The sequence below is a fragment of the Gopherus evgoodei genome, chromosome 1 (assembly GCF_007399415.2).
Source record: "Gopherus evgoodei ecotype Sinaloan lineage chromosome 1, rGopEvg1_v1.p, whole genome shotgun sequence".
Lineage (NCBI taxonomy): Eukaryota > Metazoa > Chordata > Testudines > Testudinidae > Gopherus > Gopherus evgoodei.
In genome coordinates this window covers 236,770,886-236,796,647 of record NC_044322.1, presented here as the reverse complement: position 1 = coordinate 236,796,647, position 25,762 = coordinate 236,770,886, and the positions used below count along the sequence as shown (strand labels likewise).

At 41.1% G+C, this 25,762-nt stretch overlaps 1 protein-coding gene across 3 annotated transcripts in view; it reads left to right on the top strand.

Annotated features, from left to right (window-relative positions):
• The window catches only part of ARHGAP8 (Rho GTPase activating protein 8), a 113,361-nt gene that overhangs the window by 8,789 nt on the left and 78,810 nt on the right, over positions 1-25,762 (top strand). For all 3 annotated transcript variants that reach the window (XM_030539842.1, XM_030539835.1, XM_030539829.1), the window contains exon 2: positions 16,018-16,131. In XM_030539842.1, coding sequence (XP_030395702.1) covers positions 16,018-16,131 — 114 coding nt within the window. The remainder of the gene's footprint in view (positions 1-16,017; positions 16,132-25,762) is intronic.

Below are 25,762 nucleotides of genomic sequence, written 5' to 3'. Positions count from 1 at the left end.
CATCGTGCAGGAAATGTGAATGAGTTGACTCTAGAACCGTATGATCTTTATCTGCCATTGGGATAAGTTACTTAAAACATTTTTCTTCTGACGATTGTAAAATCAAATTAAGAGAAAAGTCTACAATAATGTTTAATAAAAATGAACAGAAACTGGATTAAATTTCTTTCTTTCTTCTTTTTTAAACCAAACAAAAAAAAATTTGAATTTACAGATCAAAGAAGAGGTAGAAAAGCAATAGTATATGCCTCATGCATTCTACTTTTCAAATGAGGCTCACCAAGAACTAGGTCGGATACCATTATTGGCACTGAATTATTGGCTCACTCTTTGAGTAGTCCTGTTAATTTGAATAGGACTACTCAAGAAGTAAGACTCTGACTTACTGTGTACATCACAGTCTGGCCCAAAATGCTTTACAAGCAGTAAGGGCCTGGTTCTTCTAGCCTTATTCTCACTGGGCTAGATTCTACCACCCTTACTAATATTGAATAATACCTACCTCCACAGTAGTCCCAGTGAAAATCAATAACAGCATTTATGAAGTACGATCAACATGAGTTTGAGTGACAGAATCTGATTCACTGGGATTACTTGTGAAGCCACAGAACTGGCCCCTCATTAATCAAGCTAAATAACACTTCGTTTAGTCCCTGATCTTGGAAAACAATTAGGCACTTGCTTATCTTTAATCTGACTTCAGTGGAATTTAAGCACGTGCTTCAGATTAAGCACTCGCTGTCATGAATAAGAATCCTTAGCTCTTTTATATAAGCAGTTATATCAGTAAATCTCAAAATGCTTTCCAAATAGGGATGCTTTTTTTTAATCTGGGCTTCATGTAGTAGTATACCCATTTTACTGATGAGGCACAGAAAAGTGGGTGATTTATAGAAATTTTACTGGTATTTGCATGGGGACCTGAAGTGAAGAGAAAACATAAATATCAAGGTCCAGACAGGAGACCTAGACAGCATGACTCCACAGACCCTTGTGTTTATTGGTGCTCAGTACGTTCTATTACCGTTTCTGTCTATTTTATTTAAAAGTTAACTGCTAAGCAAATATTAAGTTAAGCAGCATGACTTTCTGTGCCGATAGCCTAACTGATCAAGCTGAGGGAGCTTTCAGCATCAAAAGGCCTATCTGCTTCTTTAGGAACCTAAATACCTTTAAAATGTGCCCCTCAAATCTTCCTAAGGACTAGTGAGGCTATTTTTGAAAACTAAAATTGGTCTGAAAATAGTTATTTCAGCTCTTAATGGGAACAAACTGGTTATGGGCCAAAGGCTAAGATGATAAACTGAATATGTACTGAACTCTCTATGAACAAATGGTGATGAAGTAAATATGAATGATTGTGTCTCTGGAGGTCTAGTAATATGCCAGCATCTGCTGAATATTCAGAAAATGCCTCTAAAACAAAATATGTAAGTTTGAAGTTGCTACAACCCCTAAACAACTTTACTTACATAGTCAGTGAATATATTGTACTTTAAAAGGATCCAAATATAGGAAAGATTAGAAAGACCAATAAAAGGCACTGACCCTCAGCAGGCATAAATAGTCATGGCTTCACTGAAGTCTATGGAGCTATGAGAATTTACACCAGCTAAGGAACAGCTCCAAAGGTTCTAGCTTGTTCCCTGCTGCTGTGTGATCATGTATCACTATTGTCTCCATCCATCCCAACATTTATTCCCCCCCTTGTTTTCTTCTATAATGAAAGTATATCCTTGGATGTGCATTGTTGCTTTTACATACTGTTTATTAAATACCTTGTACAATATCAGAAGGAATGTAATTATAGAAGGCATTAAGTTATAAGTTTTTCTTATTTTGTGTCATGGTGACAGAGAAGGGGCTAAACAATGTTATTAAATGTGTTGATGATGTAGGTTTATGTAAGTCTGTGAAGAGCTTGCAAGTTTGTATCTTTATCCGTAGTGCGTGTTGCAACTAGGGTTGTCACTTGCCAGATGTCCAGTTTTCGACCAGAACACCTGGTCAAAAAAGGACTCTGGTGGCTCTGGTCAGCACCACTGACTGGGTCATTAAATGTCTGGTTGGCACTGGGCTAGGTTGCTCCCTACCTGGCTCAACATGACTCCCCAGAAGTAGTGCTGCGTCCCTTGGCTCCTAGGTACAGGCGCAGCCAGGGGGCTCCAAGTGCTGCTCCCACTCCAAGTGCCAGCTCCGTAGCTCCCATTGGCCAGAACTATGGCCAATGGGAGCTTCGGGGGTGGCACCTGCGGGCGAAGGCAGTACACAGAGCCACCTGGCCACACCTCCGCCTAGGAGCCGAGGGACATGTTGCTGCATCCAGGGAACCGTCAGAGGTGAGCACCGCCCAAAGCCCACACCCCTGCCCCAGCCCTGAGCCCCCTCCCACTCCAAAATCCCTCCTGGAGCCCGGGCCCCTACCCCAGCTCAGAACCCCCTCCACTCCGAACCCCTCGGTCTAGCCTGGAGCGCCCTCCTGTACTCCAAATCCGTCACACCCCCACCCCCCAGCTGGAGCCCTCACCCCCCTCATCCCAACCCTCTGCTCCAGCCTGGATCCCCATCCTGCACCCTGCAGGAGATATGTGTACATGTGGAGATGGGAAAGTTATACCCTGGTGGGATATGTGGAATAATTGATAGCATAGGGTAATGCAGGGGGTGGACAGGAAGCTCTTTTTTTTTTTTTGTCCACATGGAAAACCATTAAGCACTAGTTTTATATCTAAAAATGTTAAGCATTTGAAGTTTAGCATAGCTAAAAGTCTGGCTTTTTCTATTGTTCTCCCATGCTCCCCAGCTCCAGAAACCTCTCCAAAATATCTGTATTAATATTATTCTGTAATTTCTCCACTGCCTCTCCCTGCGTTCTTTCTCTTCCAAAAAATCCTAACCACAAACAAATAATTAAAAGCCATCTCTCTTCGTAAAACAAACTTGGAATTTCTGGCTAAGCAATTTTGGAGATAATCTAAGCTAAAGAATATTAGGATAATTTTCAAAATGTCAATAACAGGAAGAAATTTCACACACAATAACTTTAAAACAACACTGGAGCTTAGCTTCTGTGCAGAGAGCTGCACAAGATAAAAGTACATCTTCAGTACTGAGTTAGGAGAGCTAGAGGAACTTATCAGGTCCCCAGGCTGCATTTTGGCCGCCTTGCATATTTAGCTGTAGTTGTAAAATTCAAGGGTGCCCCATAGTATAAATTCTCCCATCTTTCATAATAAATTGTGGTGGTTCTGGAAATTTCGGGGGAGGAAAAAGTTTAGTTTTGATATTTTTGCTTTAAATAGGGAAATCAAAGTATTTCAGACCAAAAAAAAAAGGGCTGTAGTTTTAGTGAATTTATCACAAGAATAGACAAATGGAAATAGGGAAACTGTGTTGCAATGGATAACGCAGTAAGCTGTAGTATGGCTTGGTGTTGAACACTGATTGATAACCAAACCGTGGGTTATGTGATCACTGTATGTAGAATACATTTGGGAACTGTGCTCCTTTGTTTGAAATTGCAGTTTCAGTTTGGTTTAGCTGGGGGGTCTTAAGACATGCTAGCTGAACTGTAACCATGTGTTGATGATAAATTGAAATGCAGGGCTATGTTACATATATATTCAGTTATTAAATAAAGCCATAATTTAATCTAGCCAGAGAAATCTCCACTGAATAGTTCTGCAATTTAAAAAAACTGTGGTTGTGATGAACCCACTCTTTATCCAGTAGCTTGTCAGGTTAATTTAATTAAAGTCCTGTCTTTAAAAATATACTTCAGTAAAAGATCCAAAGCGTTTAATCCCTCAAGACCGAAGCTCTGATTAAGCATGAATTCAGCCCAATATAATTCTTCCTCATTATTGCCTGTTACAATTTATTAATTTAATAGAAAGCAGATTCCTTATGATTGATCATTAATGTTTATTATAATTATAACATAATCTTTAGTCAATAAAAATCTACACTGGTTCAGAAAGTGGTTTTGCAGTGGATGGTATTACAGCCACTTTTTCTGTTTTGATTATTTTCTCCTAACAATATAGCAAGGTTGCACAGTTTTCTAACTGGTTACATATTAGACAAATTTATTCATGTAGTTTTGCTGTGCCAGGTGAGTGAATGCATATGATAAGAAAATAGCTGTACTGTTTCAGACAACAAAAGAGCATTTCTAAAACTCCCTGCTCTAGTAATGGGCAGAAATAATCCTTTTGCTTAAATACTTATAGAACTAGGAATAGCTGATACATGGAGATATTTAAACCCAATAGGGAAACTATTTTCCTTTCACTCGGACTTACTTAATATCTTTTCTCAGACAGTCTTGTTGCTTCTTACCTCTGAAAAAATAAAATAAATACACATGTATATCACTGGCCCTTTGCATTCAACTGTGTATGGAGAAGTCAGTAATGTGGAGTCTGGGTATTTTCTATTGGTGACTTATTTTCTTCACACCCATTCACCTGTCTGGGAACAGAGGTGGTTACGAGCAGCAGTCAGGCTTTTTTTTAAGGAATCTCATCTGGCAATATTACCAGAGAGCAACCCTGCCTCAAGATTTGACTCTAATCAGATACCAAGGCAGAGAGCAAACTCTCCTGCTGCTAGCATAGCTCTTTACAGAGCTTTGAATAAATATCGAAGCAACACAGCATGTCTTCCCTAAACATAACATTTACTAAGCAAAAGATATGGGAAGACTATAAATAACAGCCCCCTCTCTTCCCGTGGCTCCCCCACACACAGTTGAATTTGGACCTAAAAGTTGCTTGGATCACTTTCCCTCCCTCCCACCTATTGTTCTAAAACTCACCCTAAATTTTCCCATTTCCTGTGTCTTTCATGACTCTGCAATTTTACCGTACTTAGAACATAACTGTTTTCTAAATACTTAGACGCAGAAGCCCAGTTCTTCTATCACACAGTCTGACTAACACTCCCATGTGGGGGGAGTAATAGGCTCCAGAACACCTTCTTTAAAAAACAAACAAACAAAAATTGCCAGGTTTTAGTAGGTAAACCTCAGTAGCAAATTAATCTCCCATACCTACCATGAAACATACTCTATACCAGAGGTGGGCAAACTATGGCCCGTGGGCCACATCCAGCTGCGGGACCATCCTGCCCAGCCCTTGAGCTCCCGGCCGGGGAGGCTAGCCCTCGTCCCTTCCCCTGCAGCCTCAGCCCGCCGTGCCGCCAGTACTCTGGGCAGCAGGGCTGTGAGTTCCTGCTGGGCAGCGCGGCAGCATGGCTGGCTCTGGCTGGGCAGCACGGCTGCCAGTCCTGCTGCTTTGAGCGGCATGGTAAGGGAATGGGGAGTAGGGGGGTGAATAAGGGGCAGCAGGTCCTGGGGGGCAGTTGGATGGGGTTGAGGTTCGGGGCGGGCGGCTGGCGGAAGGGGAGGGTTAGATAGTCATGGGAGTCCCAGGGGGCCTGTCAGAGGGCGGGGATATGGATGGGGGCAGGGTAGTCAGGAGACAGGCAGTGGGGTTGTGTGGATAGGGGGTGGGGTCCCAGGGTGGTGGTTAGAGGCGGGGGGGTCCCGAGAGGGGGCAGTCGGGGGCAAGGTGCCGGGGGGGTTGGATGGGAGGTTCTGCGTGGGGAAGGAAGGGAGCAGGAAGTGGGAGGGGGCAGGGACCAGGCTGTTCGGGAGGCACAGCCTTCCCTGCCAGGCCCTCCATAGTTTTGGAACCCCAATGTGGCCCTCAGGCCAAAAAGTTTGCCCACCCCTGCTCTATACCCATATCAACAATATTAATCACCTAGAACAGCTGTAAGTACATAGCTCAAGACAACTACATTTGAATTCTTATTACTTGAAGGGAAAATAGCCATTGAGAAGGATTTATTTTGGGCTAATGCTGTGGACAAAAATCTGGCTCAAATCAATATTACTCTTTACATGCAGAGTGTCCCAACAGGAATTTTGTAAAAAGTTTTATTAATGAAACAATGTGATAAACCTAAAATGCAAAAAGAAAGGTATACCTTTCATTCCCGATGCTCTGTGTAATTGTAATTGATATACTCCTTCTGAGTATGGTGGACTTCAGAGTGAGTTCTGTTACCATCAAGTTCTCCTTATGTAAGAATAACTATTTAATATATTATTATATTACTCCAAATCTGGGAAAACTCTGTTTTGAAATACTGTACACTTTACCTTCAGGAAACATTCAGCCTTTAGAGTAACTTAATACAGATATTAGACATTAGACAATGACACCTCTACCTTCCAACCTCCAACCCAAAGCAGCAATACTTACCTCAAGTGAGTGTGTTGAATGACTCTAAAAAGCAACCAGACTAAATTTTGTCTGTTCTCCTATAAGTTCTTTTTGAGATGAGAAAAGTAATTATGATTTTTCACACAACCTTCCTAAGCTTTTTGATTTGTGTGTGTGTTGCAGATAGTTGGCCTTCAGTCCATTAGCCAAAACCACCAAGACTTTGAACAGACAGGTCAAGTTCAGAAATTTCAGGGGGAGTTTATGTATGTAAAGTGGATCTGCATTCCAAATAACTGCACGTGACTTTGTTGTTACTGTTTGCTGCTGAGAACTGGGACTCCAATAATAATATACATATATATGTACATATATATAAAAAAAATAATTTTGTTTAATTTCTAAAATTCATAATTGTAGCTAAAACAGAATGATCATGTTTGCCTTTTTAAAATAAAATACTTAATGCAGTAACGATATAACTATTATCAGCACTTCATTTTTAAAAAAAAATCTAATTGATAGCATCAGAAACTGAAATCCTGTATTTATCCGCTGCATGAACAGTAGTAATATAAGATTACCAGTGCTTAATTTGTGCCAGGATTAACCCTCTGACCTCTTGGCTTGGCAGTTCATAGCCCCTGCAACTCTGAGCTTGCTACATCATTTATGAATGTAAAAAAATTACTTAAGACCCGGCACCCCTTTCATTACAAATTAAGCACTGAAGTTTACCCATACCACCACACAAATATGTCTCAATTGTAGATAGGTTGGTATAAAGTTTGGCAATTTCCCCGGGAAAAACTGGTTTAGTGCCAGTAAATACCAGTTTAAACCAGAAAGGGGTGGTGGAGGAATTATTATAAGAATAATTCTATGCAAATTACTATGAAAATTACTGATATATATATATATATATATATATATATATATATATAGTTTTGCAGTAATATGATCTGTTTAATTTTAATTAAAGGAAATAAACTAAATAAAAGAGAGTCTCAGCCAAGGCAGTAACATACAGCTTTAGGTTATCTCAGAGACTGAAATGTCTGTATTTAGAAATTCCCCTTCCTTGTTTAGCAATGAAAATTACCTGTTTGTTTAACAAACAAAGAAGGGGAATTCCCAGATTCAGAAGTTTCAATTTCTGTTTGAAGTAAATTGCCAAATTTCCTGTCCAGTCCAGTACTCTGTCTTTTGATCTGGGTGGCTGGAGTGCAACTTACTCAGCGAGTACAGTGACTCAAGTCAAATATTCCAACATGAGCAAAGATGGAAGACCACTTTGCCCAATTCATGAATTTGTCTCAAAATAGCCATGAAAATGGCAGAGTCTTTGAAGAAAAAGTGAGTGGGAAGGAAGACTATATGAGGAAATGTTTTGCAAAATGCAGTGAAAAGAACAAAGAGACACCAGAACCACTGACTTTGGCTAAACCTATTTGCATTGTGTTAGAATCAGACTCTGAGGCTGAAGATATTGATAACACTGCAGTGCCATTGCCAAGTACATCAAACTAGCCAGATCCAAGTCGGCCAAAGACAATGAGGAAATATGATTTTTTCAAGCAAAAATGGATTTGTTTGTTACAAAAGCAATGCCAGAATTGAAACTAAAGATAGACTTGAAAATTGTGAATTTTTGTATGCCTGTAATATTCTGTTATTGAAGATCCAACTTTTCAAGCGATGATCAGCAGCCTAAGGCCACTTTACAAAGCACCTGTTTGAAAGCAGGTAGCAGGTGAACTGTTAGACACATTTACTGATTGCTTTAGGGTGGAAGCATGCAAAGCATTACATGGAAAAGTATCTTGTCTGCTGAACAAGAAGAAATTGCATGGCCATGGTCTCTCAGCAAAAATCCTGACTTTCTGCCATATGTACTTGCATTTAAAATAGAAGCAGCTCCATATCCATAATCAATGTTTTCAACTGCTATCAAGGAAAAAGCTTCACATGCAACATGCTGGAAAAATCTGAAGAATGCAGATGTTCTATCTGACTTCATGGAACTGATGGTGCAATTGCATAGTGTCCAGTAAGTTCAGCAAGTATAGAACAAATCTTTCAAACTTTGGAAACATCCATTCAAAGCTGAGGAATCAGCTTGGTCTGTCCATTACATCAAAGTTGTTCTGTTGCTGCCCAATGCTGTGTGGCCAAATGGACCAAGACTGATAGTCTAACTTCTGATTGCTTAATGTTTGAAGCCTATCATTCTGCATTATTGTTGTTTTCATGTAATTGAATGTTTTTGACTTTTGTTTATATGATATTGAAAATGGAAATATGAGCTATAACATGTATAACTTCTGAGAAAATACTGAACTAAAATGTATACAGACATTCTGATGTTCAGTATTATGGTTACATGCATTAGTATTATGCCCACTGTAGTTTTACTTTCTATTTGTACAACCTTAAATTAATATGAGGCAGTAGATGCATAGGTTACCACAAACTGAATATGTAACTAAAGCTAAATGTAATGTGGTTTGTGGTACGCATTAATCAAACAGTTTTAAAATACATTAGAACACTGTTTGATCCAAGCCTCCATTATCCAGCTCTCATTATTAACTGAATGGGGCGGCGGGGCTGACAGGCGGAGCCTCACCCACCCTCCTGATTATCCAAAGTTTTGATGATCTGATCTGACCCCAGTCCCAATTAGATCAGATCAATGGAGTTCCATTGTAGAAAATGCCTTAAACTGGTACTAACTACCAGTAGTTTTTTCCCTAGGTGATTAGAAACATGGATTTTCCTGGTAAAAAAACACCTCTGATAAATACCATACCAACATTAAGAAGCATTTAAACTTATATTTATCCTCTCACCTGAAATTACTTTTTTTTCCACATTTGTGATTGTGATTTGGTGATGCTGACTTCTTTCCACTAGGATCTTAACTGAAACTACCAGCCTATGTCACCAAGGCCACTAAAACAGCTGTCTGATAAACAGGTTAGATTTCTGATCTCTGCTGACTCAGGCTGGATTCTGAGCAGTAAACTAGAGTTGAAAGGTCTGGTGAGATGTCCAGTATCATCAAACACTACCTGGTTTGAAAAAACAAACAGGAAACAAAACAAAATCTGGCTGATTAAGTAGAACAAGTGCAAATTATTTCTAGTGCATTTCAGGGGACCTCTCATCTACTACTACTGACTATTGGGAGGACTTCACCCCTAAATGAAGGAGCCAAAAAGTCTATGGCATTGAACTAAGAAAAGTTGCCGTGACCTGAGTGTAAAACCATTTTTGTATTAAAAGAATTGTGATCTCAGATAGTCGGTTCATTTTGAAGCATAGCTGTTCTTTGTTCAGGAAGTGTTTCACTTTCTGTAGAAAGAAAACCAGTTTGTGAACTGAAAAGAGACATTTCAAGAGAAACTGTTTATCAGATAGCACATTTTCTTGCTGTCAAAGAGCTGTGGTTGAGTGTCTCTCTTCTCTCATTTGTTTTGACCCCATATGACTCCAGCTTTTTCTTTCAACCGATATGAAAGAAAGTAGTGCTCTCTGGTTATCCTGCTGAAATTAATTTTCCTAGATGCTGGTATGTTTCCAAGGAAACTGGCCAGTAACACGGTAGGGGTGAAGGGTGCAGAGCCTAGTTGTAATTAGAAGCTGGCGAAATATTTTTGGGTGGCAGGCTATTTTTCAGTGGAAAAAATTTTCTTCATAAGTGAAAATGTTAGTGAGAAACTATTTAGCTTTTGTTCAATATTTTTCATTTTTAAAGAACGCTAAGTGTGAATGTGCTCATTCCCCAGTGGCTGGAGCCTCCACCTGGGGAATTTTCTGGCTAGTAAAAAAGCATTTCGGTTTCTTTTTTTCTAAATTTTAATGCTCTTTTGCAAAATATCAAAGTTTTGTAGTTCTGTCAATTTTTTCAATTGTTGAAAAGTTTTGACCAGCACTACAACTGGCCAAAAACCACATTTTGATTATTTTTTGTTGAAAAATTTACATTAATTTTTTGATCAAAAATTCATTTTTGATGAGAAATTCTGTCAAAAACTTGAAATTCAGGAAAATTTGACCAGCTCTGATCATTTTATTTGGCCTTTCCACTTAGGCCCTGATCTCATAGAAACCTATACACTTGTGTACCTTTGCTATTGTGAATTATCTCATTGAAATCATAGAACTATTCACAGTAGTGAAGTTAAATGAGCCTTTGCAGGCTCACTAATGTCTTTGTTGGTCACTACTGTGTCTGTTGGCAAATTTGTATGTGTATGGTGGCAAATAGCATGCTGAGATTAAAATATTTTCACATTTAGAATACAACCATGCTATGATCCTGAGAGATGACCTCAAGAACTAAGTTGTACAGTTCTGGTTCTGTGTCAGATGGGAGATATTCAGGGAACAGTCACTTTGAAAAACAACATGGGAACACACAAAAAAAACCAGAAAGAGAACTAAATTATATTTGCGCACATGCTAAAAATACTAGTATCCTTCCAGTATGGTGAGGGTGAATTTTTATGTCACTAGTAAAATAGACATATGTTTTATGTGCCACAGTTGAGACCTCATGCTATGGGTCCTTGATTTGCCACTATCTCTGAGCTGTGTGGAGATTGGTGGGCACAAAGAGTGGCTTGCAGCTCACTGATCTTTAGTTGCCCAGCACTGGAAGAATTTAGAGCAGCAGTGAGGCTACTTTAATTTCTGTCACTGGCAGAGAACATTATACCTACTGGAGGAGGATCAGGCATGGTGGCACTCCATTCCACCAGGCACCAGCCCCACTATGCCCCTCACATGCTTCTTTTCTTAAACCCAGAGGTCGGGGATATGGCTGCAGCAGGAGGCACCAGAGCATCATCACCAACTTCCTATGGTAGGAAAGTTCCCCTGTGCAAGGGAAATTCTCTATCACATACCTCTTGCCACAAAGTAGCTTTAGAGGACTGGAGAATATGGTCCTATGTATTGCTGTTTGGTAGGTTACTTATGTGAATGCCCAAATGTTAAACAACAGCCCCGCATAAGAAAAAAGGGAGGATCATGGAAAAAAATAGGGAGATGGGGGGAAAAAAAAAGTGGATAGTGAAGGAGATACGGACGTCTGTGAAGAGAGCTGATATAAGCCAGTATTAGAGAATATGAAATGAACCAACGCAATTTGAATATTGATTTTCAAATACTTTTCAGCAAACTGCTCATTAGAAATCTTTGGACTAAGTATTCTGAGTACACACTAAATAGTAAATAAATTGAGAAAATCATAAGCTCTGTGAAGGTAGCCCATGAAAAGGAAGAGAAATTTGTTGTTAAATAAATTATTCACAACAGTTCATTCGCTTAGTGAGTATGTGTATGAGAGAGAGAGAAATTTGTTTGAGATTCCTCAATATAAATGCAAAGTTGTTGTAATTTTTGATTACCAATAATAAAATAATCCTCTGTAACCTCTCTAGTTCACTATGTCATATAAACAAATATTGAGCCTATATATTATTCCCATCTGAATTATTGGTAGAGGTCAGGAATGTTAGGAAAAAAATTGAGCAAAAGCATTCTATTTAAATTTAAATGAGAAACATATCTGACAGCTGAAGGAACAAAAAAGAGGAGGCATCAAAGAGGCATGTATATTGACAAACATTGTGAGGGATCCCTTGCCTTTGTTTGAAATATCCATAGATGCTAGTTCATTATCAGACTGCTTACTGTATGTGTGGCGGCTTTCATTTTTTTATCAAGTAATAATCTTTTAGGGCTGTCAGTGAGTAATAAGATTGCATGTGAAGGGATACAGATTGTGGTATAGTGTAAAATGATTCCAAACTTCTATCATAACAAATTTGAGGTGGAGCAAGTTAAGTCTGGCAGTTTATCAGAAATGGGGATATTTGGCATAGAATGCTATTAAGCAGATTATGTTATCTCTTAGGAACTGAGAATGCTGTGGTCAAGAGGAAATCAATTTCCTAGGGTGCTACAATAAATTTGTCTTGTAACTAGAAACTTTCTAATTGCAGCCCCCGAGGGAACAATAAGCCAAAAACCAGGCAGATAGTTGCTTCCCCGTCCCCCTTTTTCTTCATCTAAATTGTTTTTGGCATCCTAATGACTTTGCACATTAAATATGTGGAAAACACTGAATACTAGAGTTGTTGATATCACATGTACAGTAAGATTACTTGGTAAAAATCAGACCTTACTGAGCAGTTTTGTGGGGATGTTTAAATCTTTTTGCTGAGATTACTTTATCAAAGCTGGGAGTGGCCCAATCAGTACTAAATAGGAGGAGTTGTTTCCATCCTGCAGAGTCTGAAAGAATCTATATAAAAGAGAAGGTTTTTCCAACTTGAGTCTTAAGGAGGCAACTATAGTATGGAATATTACGTTTTCTTTCCTTCTATTCAGGTTTTCATTTCTCCCCCTAAGAATACTATAGCATGCATTGTAGCAATGTTCAAGAGATTCTGTAAGTAGATTCACCTTTAACCCTGTTGTTCGTGAGTAGTTTAGTTGGAGAAAAAAAAATCCCCAGTTTGGAACTGGATTTTAGTTTGTTTGTTTTTTTAAGAGTATTCTTATTTCTGGTTCTAGTAGTGATGTTTAAAATTAAGAACAAAAGTTTAAAATATTCTTACATTCTTGTAACTTAAATTCTTTTTGGCCTTCATCCTGCAGCTTCTCTGCACTGGTAGTTCCCTATATCCATGCAGAGAATTTCAAGGTGAGGGCCTTTAGTTTATTATGTTCTGTAATATGGACTTTGATTTTAAGGTTGAGCTGGGTTAGAAGGGTCCAGGAGTATGCCTGGCAGTGAGATACTGCTTCACCCTCTTCAGACCGGCTATCTGAGAGGGCAATTGGGCTGTGATTTGCAGAGCTTATTTTAGATGATGGCCTCAGAAAATGAGCAGAGCTGCTAGAGGCCACTCAGTTGCTTTACTTGTCCTTAAGATTAGCTGTTGAGTTGGACATTCTGACAGCTCAGGGCAAGGGTGGGCAAACTTTTTGGCCCAACAGCCACATCTGGGTATAGAAATTGTATGGCAGTCCATGAATGCTAACGAAATTGGGGTTGGGATGCAGGAGAGGGTGTGGGCTCTGGGGTGGGGCTGGGGATAGGGGTTGGGATATAGGAGGGTGCCCCAGGCTGGAACCAAGGGGTTCAAAGGGCGGGAGGCGGATCAAGGCTGGAGCAGGGGTTTGGGGCGCGGGGTGGCTCAGGGGTGCAGGCTCCAGGTGGCGCTTACCTCAAGCAGCTCCCAGAAGCAGCAGCACGTCCATTTCCGGCTCCTATGTGGAGGGTCGGCCAGGCGGTTCTGCTGCATGCTGCCCTGTCCGCAGATGCCTCCGCTGCAGCTCCCGTTGGCTGTAGTTTGCCTGCCTCTGGCCCAGAGTTTAAGTGATAGTGGAAGATAAATTGGTGGAATTTAACAAAATAATAATTGGCTGTATAGTTACAAAGAGCTCAATATGATTAACATCCTGATTCAGCAAATCGCTTACATGCTTAAGTACTTGGCTGAATTTGGGCGTAACACACAGTTGTGCATGAGGCTATAAATGATGCATGTTTAATTTAGAGATGGTCAAAAAATTTATGATGGAAATTTTTTCTATTGTAAAAAGTCTGTTTTATCAAAATTGTCAGGTTTTAAAAAGGTCAAAGCATTCAATTTTATTGGAACAGAATGATTTCTCATTTCATAATGACTTTTTGTTTTTAAATTTATATGTTTATATATTTTAATTTTTACTAAACCAATTACCAATTAGAATACCAGTCATACAACACCAGCTGGAATACCAATTACCAATGAGCAAACTAAGTACCAATTACCAAATCAAGTAGAATACACATTACCAACCAAAAACCAATTACCGAGCCAATTACCATACTGAATTATCAATGTGAATGTTAATTACCAGTTTCTAGTTGCTGTTTAGAATACCAAACACCAATTATTTTTCATTATTTTATTTTATATTTTTTTAAAAAAATTATTAAACCCTAATTTAAAATAATGCAAAAATAAAATTAAAAAATAAGATATCTCAAAACTGAAACAAAATCTCTTGATTCACCCAAAATAATTAAAAATAAATTGTTTAATGGAAAATCTCAAAATTTTGACATATTATAATTTAGAACAATTTTTTCCTCCGAAATGTCAGAATTTTTCATGGAATGGAAATTCAACATTTCAGCAGCCCTAGTTTAACCCTCTTTGGGAGCCCTTCTATAATCATCTGTGTTGGATATGCAGTGAATGTGTGTGTCTTGTTCTACCTTGCTCTTTAATGAACATAACTGAAGAGGTGGGCACAGATTCAGCCCTGCTGTAAACAGTACAACTGCATTAACTGCTGTGGGGTTACACCACAGCTGACTTTGGCCAGCAGTGGTTATGTTTTCATAAATATCAAATATATGTAACAAAATAGCTAAGGCATCCAAAGGAAGAAGGTGAGAGCTCTAACATTCCACACATCTGTCCAAAGACTGGTCATAAGAAGGGCTTTTGAATATGTAGTTCAAATGTACCATTAATATTTTATGTATTACCATTCTAATGATGTGGTCCCAGTTCAGCAAAGCATGTAAGTATGTGTTCAAAATAGGAATTATTGTGCTTAAAGATGAGCACATGCTTAAGTGCTTTGCTGAAATGAGCCTCTACTTCATACTGGGAATACTAGTAATATCTTAGTTCTCTATGGATTTTTTAAAAACCTATTTCCAGTGTATTCTTAAAATGGGAAGAAAAAAAATCCAGAACCTTTTTGGGCTGTGGGAGCTACATGATATGGCAGTAAGGAGCATGGGAATTGTCAAGGAAATCTAAACGGTTTGTGTGCTTGTTTGCACACCAGTGCTGAAAATGATCTTTCATATTATAGCATTGCTGATGTTTAAGCTTGGGGGAAGGTTTGAGTGTACTAATGTGCACATTTTCTTCAGCCCAGCCGTAAATTTACCGGTGTTCTTTTTAATTCTATAAAGAAAACAACTACAGAATCATGATGCTATTTTTAAAAATGAAAACAAAGGAAGAGTTTGAAAAGCTTGATCTTCTTCTGGCCTCCCTGCCAATTTGAGTCCAGATTTTCAATTTAAGAGAGTATTTTAGTTAATGGAGCAGGAATTTGGGAGACAGGACTTCCAAAACCCATTCCCAATTCCTGACACGGTAGTTGTGTTGACCTTGGGTGAGTCACTTAATATCTCTGTGCCTCAGTAAATTATCTGAGGTGCTATGTAGCTTAAGTACTTAGTGTTGTTATGTCTACCTGAAGTTTTCATGATTTTGTTTGATATGGAATCAGTTTTGTCAAATTAGAATTATTGCTGTAGCAGAACACAATAAAGATGGCAACTGTGAATGAGTATAGACTTTACTTCTCCTGGAACTGACAGATAGCTGTGAGATGAATAAAAGGAATTATGTAGCCCAAAACGAGATTACTGGCAATTCCTTAATTCTGATGGCTGTAGTCACAATATGTATTAAATATGTATTTTGAAGAAGGAAAAAATCCAAAATAAATAATTATATAGATCGTCTTTGCTGAAAATCCTGTTTACTACGCCTTGCATTACCTTGACTGCTAAGTCCAAACCTGTTATAATCCTCTTTATTGTAACAACATTTCTACCAAATAAAAATGATTTGGTTCCAATTACATGATTATGATTGGGTAATAGGATTTTTTTTTATTTAGTCATACACAATGTAAACAAAAGCTGAAGGCTTTTTCACAGTGATGGTAACTGTTTATGTTTTTCTAGGGTTAATTGAGAACCAAGAGGCATCAAATCCAGCAAATATCAGTCAGCAAGAATTAGGCTTGTTCCTAACAGAAAACATGTCTGAAATTGATTTTGAGGAATTAGCCGAAATAGGTAAATATTTTTTATCGTACTTCAAATAATATCTTTGTAGAATTACAGATGATTTAATAGAGCATCTTCACTGAGAAACTTCACAGGCATTTTGTAATACTATTTTGAGCAATCCAATATGAGTTATAGCCACTATACTGATGTGTACCCTTTTAAAGCCATTAGGGTTGAAGGTTAGTTTAATACATGCAGCTTTTGTGAGTTATTGGTATATGTTCCCAATGCAATTCTAGGCTATTGGAATATCACCATCATCACATATTGTGACACAAATGGGAGTCATTACTCCAAAGAGAGAAGTATTGAATGTGCATAGAGATTGCGATATTGCATGTTATCTCCGAATATGTTGGAAGAACAGAACAATATGACCCTGGTTTTATGGGGCTCATCAATTTGAAAAATCAGTGTTTAAAACCCCCCCCCAAACCTCACTTTTGAGGATGCCAGACTGAACCTTGGAGGAGGAACCTTTCACAATCTATATTTTACTCTGTCTTTCCTGCCCTGTCCCATATTATCACTTTGATTTCCCAGTCATCATGTACTTCCACAACAGCTGGCTCCCGCTCCCATTTTAGTCCTGAGGACTGAGCCAAAATCCAGTTAAGTCAATGGAAATTAGAATCCTATTGATCTCAGTAGGTTTTGGATCAGGCCTTTCCTTTTCTCTCATAGCCAGGGTTAACAGCAGTAACCGCCAGTAGGAACTGAAGCAGGGTGATGAACTCCTTTCAGATATAGGCAAAACACAGTAACTGGGTTGTTCTCAGTTTGGAATAATGAACATTTTTTACAATGAGACATCCTCCCTCCTACCTTTGCCAAAAATTAAAAAATGGTTAATAAGGAATAATTTCAATCAGTTCAAGGTAGCTAGTCTCAAAAAAGTTCCTGATTTTTATAATAGAGTGTCTTTAATCACTGCAGGTAACTACAGTGCAAATGAATACACGTTTGCTTTTCATCTGCAGTTCTTTACCATGTGAGTCTAAATCAGTCAGAGTTAATTATAAATTTTTACAGTCGAGATTACCTATGTATACTACAAAATAAGCTTAAGAGTGGCAGTGTGTTTATAAAACTTTGGTTTAAATTTCTGGGTCTTTTATGTTAAAAAGTATATTGTATATTTAAGTCAGTATAGCCTTTTGTATATCAATTGATTCTGATGAACTCAGTGTTTGTAAGCACATTTGTTTACTAAACAACTTCCCCTGTTCTACCCCATGATGTTAATATCTAACTCTTTCTATCCCTGCCCCACTTTGTCTTTTGTTTGTTTACTAAGGTTGATTATACTGTGCAGAAACTTAAAATTCATAAGCAAAACTGAACATTGTTGTCCTTGTTCTGATTTTTAATGTGATTCAAAGTTGGGGTTTTTTTGTTGGTGGTTGGTTGGTGGGTTTTTTTTGTTGTTTGTTTGTTTTTTAAATCATGTCTGGGTTGTGTTTTTATTATCCATTACTTCCCAGCTAGCTCTCAGGGCGTAAGTGTGCTGTCCTTACAGCCACAGCATCCAGCTCTTCAGAGTGGTATATTTTTGCCTTTGTAGTTCATCATTTTTAAAGGGTAGGGAAGTATAAATTTGTAGGCAATGTTATGAATTTTATCTTTACATGTGTGCGGAGGTAACAAATAGGTTATTTTGATAGCTACATCTTTTTTATAAGACTAAAAGTGCCACTAATTTATTTTCTATGGATTTTTTTTTATTGTGAAAGTTCAGGGAGAAGGTAATGATATTTAAATAAAACCACACATACATGCATATCTGTACAAACCCCAGGCCCAGCCATGAGTGTGATCATTTTTCATGTTTTTTAAATGCATTTTTGTTACAAAGTCATGTTAAAAGGCAAAATGAGACCAAACACCCCCCCATCCTAATATGTTCCTGTTTAAAGGGTAATCTGATAGATATTGGAAAATTATGCAATGCAAAATAAAACAAAGAAATTATTTATAGTATTTTCTGCACAGTTATTAGTTATTTGCACCTAAATCTGATTGGAACAATACCTTTATATACTCTGTTTTCGCATATGTATCTCAGGTAGAGGTCAAGTTATATGAAATACATAGATGTTCAGAATGCAAAATGTTGTTGAAACACCCAAAAAGTGGAGTTAATAATTTTCCTCTTCGAGTGATGGTCCCTATTTTATGCCACTAGGGTTACGCATGCAACTGTGCATCCAGAGTTGGAGAATTTGAAGTAATGTCTGTTGGTCCACGCATGTGCCCTGCCTCACCTTGTGCTTCCGTCCGAGGTGATAAAGGGCAGGGCGGATCCGTCCACAAGGCATACAGACCCAATGGTAGAATAAAAACTTTTTAGCCTGATCACAGCAGTTCTGCCAGGACTAGCAGGGCTTCTCTCTTCCTCTCCTGACAACACGGTGGCTGCATCAGCCGGATCAATTCTCCGCCAGATCAATTCAGACAGTTCCAGGAGAGTTGAGGAGAGTCTAGGGGAAACTCCAGATCCCTGTAGAAGAGATCCAAGATTCCCAGAACAAGCATCTGGATATCCTTCGCCAGTGAGAATAGCATTGCTGATTAGCAAAGCCATACTGGAAGCTGCCAGAACGGTATGGCACACCCCAGCCACATGCACAGCTACTCCCAAAGGAGTGAAAAAATGTTACTATGTTTTAGCGAAAGACTCCAAATTCCTTTTCTCACTCCCACCCCCAAATTCCCTTGTAGTCCAGGCTACTACAGAAGAATCTGAACAACAAACACCTTCAATCTACAGCTAAAGAAGGGAAGTGCTTAGATCTTCTGGGTTGTAAAATAGTCTCATCTTCCAGCCTGCAACTGAGAATCGCAAACTATCTGCTAGATATGATTTCCTGAATTACAGCAAATTCAAGGAAGGGGGACAGAAGGAGATAGGAGAGACTATCGCTGAGTAGCAGTGGGCAGGGGTCATTAAGACAGGGCCACCCAGAGGATTCAGGGGGCCAGGGGCAAAGCGGCAGAGCTGCGACGCTTGTACTCACCCAGCAGCGGTCCAGGTCTTTGTCGGCATTTTGATGGTAAGGGGCCCTTCAGTCGCTCCACGTCTTTGGCAGTACTGAAGGGCCCCTCTGCTGCTGAAATGCCACCAAAGAGCCGGACCGCCACTGGGCCAGGGCTCGCGGGACCTCTGTGAGGCCCGGGGTCTGGGGCAAATTCCCCCACTTGCTCCTCCCTCTGGGTGGCCCTGCATTAAGCCAGTGGTATCTCTTTTTAACAGCCCAGTATGGCCTGTGAAAAAACCTGATGGGTCTGGGTGGATAACAGTAGACAACCGGGCCCTGAACAGTGAGGTGTACCCCCCACTCCTGTGGCCACCATTCCTGATGATGTGATTTTAATTGAGGCCATCGGGCAGACTGAGGGGGAATGGTATGCCATTATTGATCTGGCCAAGGCCTTTTCCTCAATTCCCATTGCTGAAGAAGCACAAGCGCAATTTGCCTTCACCTGGGGCGGGTGCCAGTACACTGTCACTCAATTGCCAAAGGGATATGTCCACAGTCCCACGTTGTGCCATGGGTTGGTGGTGCGTGACCTCCAGATGTTTACCCCCAAAGAATCAGTGACTATTCACCGCTATATTGATGATGTGATGATTCAGGGGAGGGACCATAATGTAGTGGAGCAAACCTTGCAGGCACTTACCACTCACATGCAGGCCAGGGGGTGGGTTAATCCCAACAAAGTACAGCCCACCAGCCGATGCGTGAAATTCCTTGGGATCGTGTGGCATGGGGCTCAGTGGCACAGTCCTCCTTTTGTTGTAGATCAAATTGCCCAGCTTGCAGCCAAGGTTGAGGCGCAGCAAGTGATCGGGTTGTTTGGTTGCTGGCGTAACCACATCCCACACCTCGCTTTGCTTTTAAAGCCTGTTTATAATGTCACCAGGAAAAAGATGGCATTCGATTGGGGCGAATCCCAGCAGCATACATTTGAGGAGGCTAAAGCTGCCATCCAGATTGCAATGCCCTTGGGCCCCTATGATCCTCATAGCCCCTTTCACCTGAAGGTGTTAGTGCTGGAGGATTATGCCACTTGGAGTCTGTGGCAAAAATGGTTGGGTGCCCGCGATAAGCAGCCCCTTGGATTTTGGTCTTGTAAATTCCCTGAGGCGGGCAGCCAGTATACTTTGTTCGAAAAGCAGCTTTTGGTTTGCTATTGGGCCCTGATTGAAACTGAGCGCCTGACTGAGGGGCAGATTTCCAGCCCGAAATCCCCATTATGAATTGAATTTTGGACCCCAACACTAGAGAGGCCACAACAGAACTCTATTGTGAAGTGAAAGTGGTATATTAATGATTGTGCCCCCGCAGGACCCCAGGGCACTAATAAGCTTCATGAACAGTTGGCGCAGCCCCAGGAGGAGGCCGGGGCAGCCGCCCCCCCCCCCACTGCCACCCAGCCTCCACCTGAAGCCCCCACTGTGCAATGGGGTGCCTCATTTGATAGTTTGAGTGCTGTCGAGTGGCCCTAAGCCTGGTTTACTGATGGCTCAGCCAGGTATGTTTGTAATATGTGGTGCTGGAGAGCTGTCGCCTTAAATCCTTTTCTCCAGTTGCACGAGACTGCCGAGGGACAGGGAGCCTCCTGAGCTTTATGCTGTGCTGCTGGCAGTGAGCTGGGCGCTTGCCCTTGGGGACCCTGAGGTATGCCTGTACACTGACTCTTGGACAGTGGCTCAGGGACTGGCCATCTGGATGGGCCGCTGGAGAGCCCAGGATTGGGCCATCCATGGCACGCCTGTGCGAGGCACCCCTGCTTGGCAGGAGTTGTATTCGGATACGCAGGACCTTTTGATTTATGTGTTTCGTGTAGATGCCCACCAGAATCATACCCAGGAGCATCATTGGAATGCTGCCACGGACCAACTGGCCCACATAGTCAAGTTTATGGCGGCCCCCCCGATGAGGGGGAGGCTCTTTCCCTCTTGGCTTCCTAGATACACACACACTTAGGGCAGTTGGGCCCGGAGGGTGTGTACCATTGGGCACAGGCCCGAGGTATCCCCACTTCACATGTAGCCCTAAAAACAGCTAAAGCCATTTGTAAGATTTGCCAGATTGTTAAGCCCTTTCTAGTGGAAGCCGGCTCCCCTGGACAGGTGCCGCGGGCAGACCAGCCTGCTCAAATTTGGCAGGTCGATTATGTTGGCCCACTCCCTCACAACCACTGCAAGGCGTATATTCTCACCATGTCGATATGGCCACCAGCTGTGGAGAGGTCTGGCTGGCATCCCATGCTGACCAGTGGAATACAATTACCTGTGTGCATTTGTGACAGAGTGCTGCCAACGACACATGGGTTTACAACAATAGCTGGGGTGTTGTGTGTGTGTGTGTGTGGTGGTGGTATTGTTGTTTCACATAGTAGTCTGGGAGGATGAGGAGTGCAATGAGCCCCCGGTGGAGCATTGCCACTGCAACGTCACCCATGTAGTTGACCGCACCATGCCTGTAGCAGTTTCGTTTTCACACCTCTAAATGCAGAGCTGTTAAAGCTGTTCACTCTTTAACTTAACTCAATCAGGTGTAGGGAAACCAAGCTTAGCACAGTCCCTTAAAACTTAAAGTTTGAAAAGAAATAAAGTACGGCCTATTAATAGTTAATAGCCGTCGTAGATGACTAGCATTGATACCTTGTTGAAGGTGGATGCAAATGAAGAGGTAGACAGGAGTATATAGGTGGGTAAATTGCATCTCTGATGGCGAGATGCATCACCTTTTTATAGGGCATTGATCGGAAATCCTTCCTCTTATGCCCAAATTCCATCTTCTTCCTCAGAAATTTTAGGGTACCCTTACCCCATAGGCTAGTATGTATGTGCGTATGGATGACAGGTATGTACGCACTTGTGATGTACTTGTTAGGTCTGTGGAAAAATCTCCTTTTGCCATCCTTTCATTCTTCATTGGTTTAGGCAAAAGGCCTCTAGACATCTGTGTAGGTGTTTCATCTATTTTTACTTTTCTGGGTAAGGGTCCCAAAATGTGCTAACTTTGCCTTAGCTTAACATACAGGGGTTTTGGCCTGTAGGTCTCTTGCATTACAGCCAAACTTATTTTTAATATAAATCTATAAGCCTATTACATCACATACTCAAATTTTATAATAAAAGATATATTTATACAAACAAGCAGATTAATCCTATGGGCTACAAGGTGTGGTGTACTGGAGCACCATGAGAAATGCTTACGAGCAGTGGCTTGAGTTCAGACCCTGGAATGTTTCTCTGGAGGTTGGGGTTACCTTTGCTGAGTTGGAATATTTTTTGCAGCAATACCCTATGGTTTCTTAGGTGCTGGTGGAGTGTGGCACAGCACTCACACGAACCCGGGTAATAATGTTATATGATCATGGCTCCCTTGTCCGGATGGTGAAGGCTGAGTCGGAGCTAACTGTTCATCATTGGTGGGATGTATTTAAGGGGTGGTCCCCTAAGGCCACAGCTGCCCTAAATTTAATGTTGCATCCCACTGTTGTTGTTTTTGTAGTGATGGGAAGCTGCTTTGTATTGTGGGTTGCCCTGTGTTGTTATATTCGATGGATGGCACAGCAGGTGTGAGTGCTCATGGCATACCATGAAGCTGTGTATGGTCCCCCCATCAGCATAGCTCTGCCAGGAAATAAGGGGTGAAGTGTTGGGGCTGACCTCAAGTTACCTTGGCCTTTTATTTCAGGATGGTCTGGGTGGAACTAGGAGTGAGCTGACTTTGATCAAACGGGCTGGCTTGCAGCCACTCCGACTGGATAAACAAGTGAAGAGATAAGCAGGGCCCAAGAATGTTAAGTGTGGGAATAGAAAGCAATAGTGTTTCCTGCCAGAGCCTAAAAACAGCTATGAGAATTGCTTTAGATGAACAGTCTCACCTGCAGACCTTGGCCTTGTGGGTGCCCAGGAACTCCTCATGCTGGAGCAGCGCCTGCTACGAGCCCTCAAGGACAAGGCTGGAAGGTCCGGTACTGTCCGTAGCAGAAGGGGTGTAAGCATTCATTCTTGCTTGCCTGCTTGGTTGCTGGAAAGCACATATTTAGTAACACGTGAAGGCTGGGAAGCTTCTTGTACTTTGGCAATAAAACTGGTTATACTTGTACACCTGGTGTGGCTTCATTGAGTGTATCTGAGCTCCCCTTTGGCGCAACACTCGGGGCTCCAGCCATGCGGGGGGTAGGCATCTCGGGGCTTCAGGGGTGTGGCATGGGCAGAAGGGATGGAACCAGAGTTAACCTCCCCAAAGGGGGTCTCCACCCGCCGCTCATGGACATGATTTTCAGCAGTACAAAACATTCTTTCCAGCAGCAGGAAAGACTCTAGGTAATGTTACCAAGCCAAGTGGAAACACTTCTCATCCTTGGCTCAACACAAATGAGTCTTACCAGAATCAGCAGGGATCCCGCTCATCCTAGACTACAGTCTCTCCTTAAAGTCATCAAGTCTCGCCCTCAGTTCTTTGAGAGTCCACCTGGTGGCAGTTAGCGTGTTCAGCCCTCCAGTGGAAAGTTACTCTGTCGTTATGCATCTGCTTACCACTAGCTTTTGGAAAGGCCTCATCAGAACCTTCCCACCTGTCCAAATGATCACATTGCAGTGAGACCTGAATCTAGTTTCTATGCCAACAGTGCCATCCTTTGAGCTGTTAGCTTCATGCTCCATGTCCTTCCTTTCTATGAATATTGCCTTCCTGGTTGCAATTACTTCTGAGAGATGGGTTGGTGAGCTCAAGGCTCTGATGGCAGACCTGCTTTTCATGATGTTACACAAGGATTAAGTCTCCCTATGTCTACACTTCAAATTTGTACCAAAGGTAGTCTCCCAGTTTCAATCAATCAAACCATCTACTTACCTGTTTTCTTTCCGAAACCACGTGCTTCTGCAAAGGAATGTCAACTCCATTCCCTTGATGTATGGTGAGCTCTTGCTTTCTACCTACAGAGAGAAAAAACAATCAGGAAGTCCCCTTGACTACTTATGGCAGTAGTAGAGAGACTCAAGGGGCAAGCCATCTCCACCCAAAGAATTCCAAATGAATTTCTGGTTGCTTTAAACTCTGCTACCAACTATCAGACCTGCCTCCTACAAGGGGGCAGGCTCACTCCTCAAGAGCTCAGGCTTCAACTACAGCCTCCCTTCAGGACATTCCACTTGTAGATGTATATAGAGCAGTCATGTGGAGTTCGGTGAACACCTTTTGAAGCACACTACACCTAAATGCAGGACTCAGCAGCGGACACCTCCTTTGACATGACAGTTCTCCTCACAACCATTCCATCCTTATCCTCGCACCCTTTTTCAACTTAGGTACAGGTTGTCAATCACTGTCAGTGGAATAATCACTTGACCATCACCCTGAGAAGAAAAGGAGGCAATTTACCTGTAACTGGAGGTTCTTCAAGAGGTGTGGTCCCTATCTGTGTTCCACTTCCTGCCCACCTTCCCTTCTGCTGCAGATTGGTCAATTTAGAATAGAAAAGGAACTGAAGATATGCTCTGTCCACCCCGCCCTTTATTGCCTCGGACAGAAGCCCAAGGGAAACCAGGGTGCATGCACAAACCAACGGACACTAATTTCAAATTCTCTAACTCCAGACGCATGGTGTACATGTGTGACCCTCAGTGGGATACAAATAGGGACCACACATCTCAAAGAACCTCCAGTTATAGGCAAGTACACTCCTCTTCTTGATAATATTACTAACTTCATCTTAATATAACTTGTATGATAAAAAAACAGCTGGCATACAGTGGGTGATATGCTTCGGGAGAACAATAATGTGTCTCTTGAAATATCAGCCTTTCTTAATTTAAGCCATCAGGTCACTTGCATGTTAGTATTTCAGTTATAATTTTACTCTAGTATATTTTTCAGAATCATTCTTTTGAACAGTATTGAAATATTAATGGCTGTGACTTTGCATTCAGCTCACAATGTGTTTGATCTAGGTATTTGTTTTCCCACGCCAAGGCCTGTGCATGCTTGGGATCATCTCTTTTTAAGTATCGCACTTGTTTTTGGTGAAATGCCATGTCCATGTACAGTAAAGGGCCATATCTACCTTTCACTGAAAATTTCAATGGAAGGGAGTTTGGACCTTGAGAGTCCAATCCAGTGTCCACTCAAGTAAATGAAAAGATTCCTATTGATTTCATTGCATTTTGCATCAGGCCCTTAGTGCTTTTCTTAGGCTCTGTAACCCACTGTGTCCCCCATTGCATTTAAGGTTTCAGACAGTGATTTTTCTGTCTCAAAGAGCTTACGATCGAAGTATAAAACAAGATATGACAGACAGGGGAAGCATAAGGAAATAGTGAGACAACACTGGTTGTTATGACAAGCAGTGATCACAACATAAGAACTGCCTAACCATTGTCAAGTTTTTGTGAGCAGTGTAGCCAAGAAGAACTTAAAGGAGGGCAATGAGAGAACTTTGCTGCAGATGTTTATGGGGAGCTCCTCCCATGTATGCAGTCCAGCATTGGAGAAAGTATGAAGGTGCTTCTTTGAAAAAGTAATAAACGAGTGAGTGAAGAAAGCTAGCATCATTGGGAGATGGAGGGTGGATCTCAATTTCGCAATATTGTATGCGAGATAAAAGGTTTTTTAGT